Source organism: Fomitiporia mediterranea (genome assembly GCF_000271605.1).
Source record: "Fomitiporia mediterranea MF3/22 unplaced genomic scaffold FOMMEscaffold_12, whole genome shotgun sequence".
Classification (NCBI taxonomy): domain Eukaryota; kingdom Fungi; phylum Basidiomycota; class Agaricomycetes; order Hymenochaetales; family Hymenochaetaceae; genus Fomitiporia; species Fomitiporia mediterranea.
In genome coordinates, this window is record NW_006760397.1 from 185,262 (window position 1) to 188,403 (window position 3,142).

General features: G+C 47.9%; 1 protein-coding gene across 1 annotated transcript in view; it reads left to right on the top strand.

The window, feature by feature from the left end:
* Positions 1 to 2,525, top strand: part of FOMMEDRAFT_170413 (FAD/NAD-binding domain-containing protein) — a gene marked incomplete at both ends in the record, with an annotated part of 8,597 nt that extends 6,072 nt beyond the window's left edge. Inside the window, 7 exons of the mRNA XM_007270169.1 lie at positions 270 to 816; positions 891 to 1,041; positions 1,098 to 1,181; positions 1,205 to 1,874; positions 1,931 to 1,970; positions 2,026 to 2,119; positions 2,154 to 2,525. Coding sequence (XP_007270231.1) covers positions 270 to 816; positions 891 to 1,041; positions 1,098 to 1,181; positions 1,205 to 1,874; positions 1,931 to 1,970; positions 2,026 to 2,119; positions 2,154 to 2,525 — 1,958 coding nt within the window. The remainder of the gene's footprint in view (positions 1 to 269; positions 817 to 890; positions 1,042 to 1,097; positions 1,182 to 1,204; positions 1,875 to 1,930; positions 1,971 to 2,025; positions 2,120 to 2,153) is intronic.
* Between the last annotated feature and the right edge of the window lie 617 nt (positions 2,526 to 3,142).

The following is a 3,142-nucleotide window of genomic DNA, read 5'->3' on the forward strand; positions in this document are numbered from 1 at the left end:
CACTGTCTTCACCCCATCTACAATTATCTTGGTCCACAAAGCTCTAAAAAGAAGTCCGGAAGGCCATATTCCGTCTTTATTGTGTATCTCTTCAGGAACATTCCACAAGCTCTCTGTTTGCTATGTGATTCAGCGTAATTCAATCCTTCGTGGGTGCATGGTCTTCTCTCGGACCCATTTTTTACCGCGAGTCTTCGTGCGCGCTGTTCGCCCTTCTTATCTTCTCCAGTACCGATGTGGTCGCATATGCGTTTGAAAATACGAGCCAGGGCTGCCATTGAGTCTCGAAGAAGCTGTTCGTACTAAGTACTATGCAAATGACGGAGTCCGACGACCCGAATTCATCGCGCTCATACCAGAATGCGCGAGGAATAACCCCGCGCTTAATCGCCGTTTCTTCCGGTCATCAAAATGGTTTATATGCTCTGAAATTACTTTGAATATCCTTTGGCCCGTTCGTCGTTGTCCTATCCCTAGCCTCACACCAATGAGCAGGCTTATTCGAATCCTTTCCCTATCTCTGCCTATAGTTGCCCTAGCATCATCACCATTGCACAGGCATGCATTTGGAGTCACTACGGATGCCAGCTCTGCGAATGGTCAAACTTTTGACTACATTATCGTCGGAGGTGGACTCGCAGGGCTCACTGTTGCTGGACGTCTCTCTGAGGACTCCGCGAAACCCGTGCTCGTCATTGAAGCTGGGGACGACGACCGAACAAACAAGAGTGTATATGACGTTACACAATATGGGGCTGCATTTGGTTCAAGCCTGACATGGACTTGGGAAACGGACTTGGGTAGGGGCATCTTAGGGTCAGTATCTGATTCTTTTGACTTGATCGGTAAATTGCGAGATTATTTAACTTTGTTCCGGATATTCCTCCTAGCGGGCGAACTCTAGGAGGGAGTAGCTCTATTAATGGGGCCGTATGGACTCGGGGTATGAAGGAACAATACGACGCATTCGCGCAGCTTCTGGGCGAAGAAGACGCGAGCTTGAACTGGAACTTCGACTCCTTGTTTGAATATATGAAGAAGGTACGGGAAAAGATTTGCTCCTCGGATATCTAATAAACTCCCTTTGTGTCAATAAGTTCCATGGCTTTGTAGGGCCTGTTCATGCTGCTTTCCCGCAAGCCATGTTTGGAGGTCCTCAACAACCTGCATTTGTCGATGCTGTGCGCAACTTGTCGGAATCAAGCTTTGTCCGGACGTGAATGGTGGAAATATCAATTGTGTGAGCTACACGCCTAATTCGGTAAATCCGAAAGATTATGATCACCGCTGCTCCTCCGCCACGGCGCATCTCTCGCCAGTTGAAAATGAGCGAACGAATTGGATAACTCTCATTAATCACCAGGTGACCAACGTGATCCTTTCCGGATCAGTGCCGAACGTGACTGCTACGGGCGTGCATTTCAAGAAGTCTGATAACACTGGCGACGTTTTTACGGCAAATGCACGTTCGGATATCATACTCTCAGCTGGTACAATTGGTACACCGCAATTGCTTCAGATATCCGGTATTGGCGACCCGTCTGTCTTGAGTCCACTCGGCGTCGAAGTCAGGGTGAATCTTTCGACTGTCGGCAAAAACCTCATGGAGCGAACAAAGAGTAACCTTGGACAGTCCACTCAGCCTACATTCGACAAGGACGGGCTTGGTCCGTCCGATTGTATCGCCTACCCATCGCTAAAAGAACTCTCCGAAAATGCCGGTTCAAATGGGAGCGTGACAGGGAACGAGATAGCAGACTATATCATGAGCTCATATGAATCGGGGGCGGAGAGTCAGGCGGAATATGGGTTAAATGCAGACGCTCTTAAGACAATATTCGGCATGCAAGCCGGATTGATCGTTAATACCAGTGGTATAGAAAGCTGGCTATTTTAAGACGTCTTTGTACTGATTTATATTTTCACTTAGCGCCCGTTGCTGAGCTTCTGTTCTTCACCGATGGCGACACGTAATATGCTTATGCTAATTACACACACTCAATTCACTAACGATTGCATTCGTAGTGGTCTTGGTATCAGCATGTGGCAGCTTGTTCCTTTCAGCCGCGGAAGGGTCACAATTAACGACACAAGCATCTTCTCAAAACCAGCTATAACCGTAAACTGGTTCAGCGTCGATGTTGATCATACAGACTGCGGCAACTCGCCTATCCCGCAAAGTCCTTAACTATACTTCGTTTGATGCAATCACATCCGGCGAAATAGTGCCTGGGCTTGGTGTAGTACCAAATGATGGGAACGGTGGAGCGGACGACGCATGGGTCGCTTGGATTCAAGCTCCGGCACCCAACGGGTTTTCTGCAGTTTGGCACGAGATAGGTACGGCGGCGATGATGCGACGTGATTTGGGCGGTGTCGTAGACGGAAAGTTACGCGTATATGACACAAAGAACCTACGAGTTGTCGATGCGAGCGTACTTCCTCTTCACGTCAGTGCACACTTGAGTAGCACCCTGTATGGAGTTGCGGAGAAGGCAGCGGACATTATCAAGTTCGGCGTGTAATTATTAATGGGAAGTGTTGGAGGACGATTATCGCCGTTCGCTTGGTGGATGAGACTTTCTGCTGACGTGGTATGCAGTCGTTCTTGCTTTCGTTTAGTCAAAATATGGTGCGGTATCTTGTCCTCTAGTAGTGAGGCGAATCTAAAGCTCTTACGAACATTAGTCTGCCGTGTAGAAATCGAGTTCTTTTGAAATGGTGTCTAGTTGATGACGTCACTAGGGTGACCCCTCAAGGTTCCTCGTTTCTTTCAGCTGCCGACCAGCCAGATCTGTCTCTCTCTTCATGATGTTCTCCGCCCACATCTCCTCTTGGATTCTCAAATGAGTCAGTGGAGCTGACAACGTAGCTTATCCCTTTGTGAAACCGTGAGTATCAAGTAAGTCTAACAATCGATACATAAGGATTACAACCTTCGGCTTTTGGTTAGAGCTTGATCGATGGAGGCATCTGATTATTAATTAACTAGGAGCATTTCAGTGCTCCACACCGCAGTCTAGAACCAAAGTGGACGGTAAATATTACTCAAAGCACTGGTAAGGCACATCCTATACATCACAAATGCCCGTACTAATGCTCAGGCCAAGAAATGTCTCGCATACAGATCCACTCATCTCCT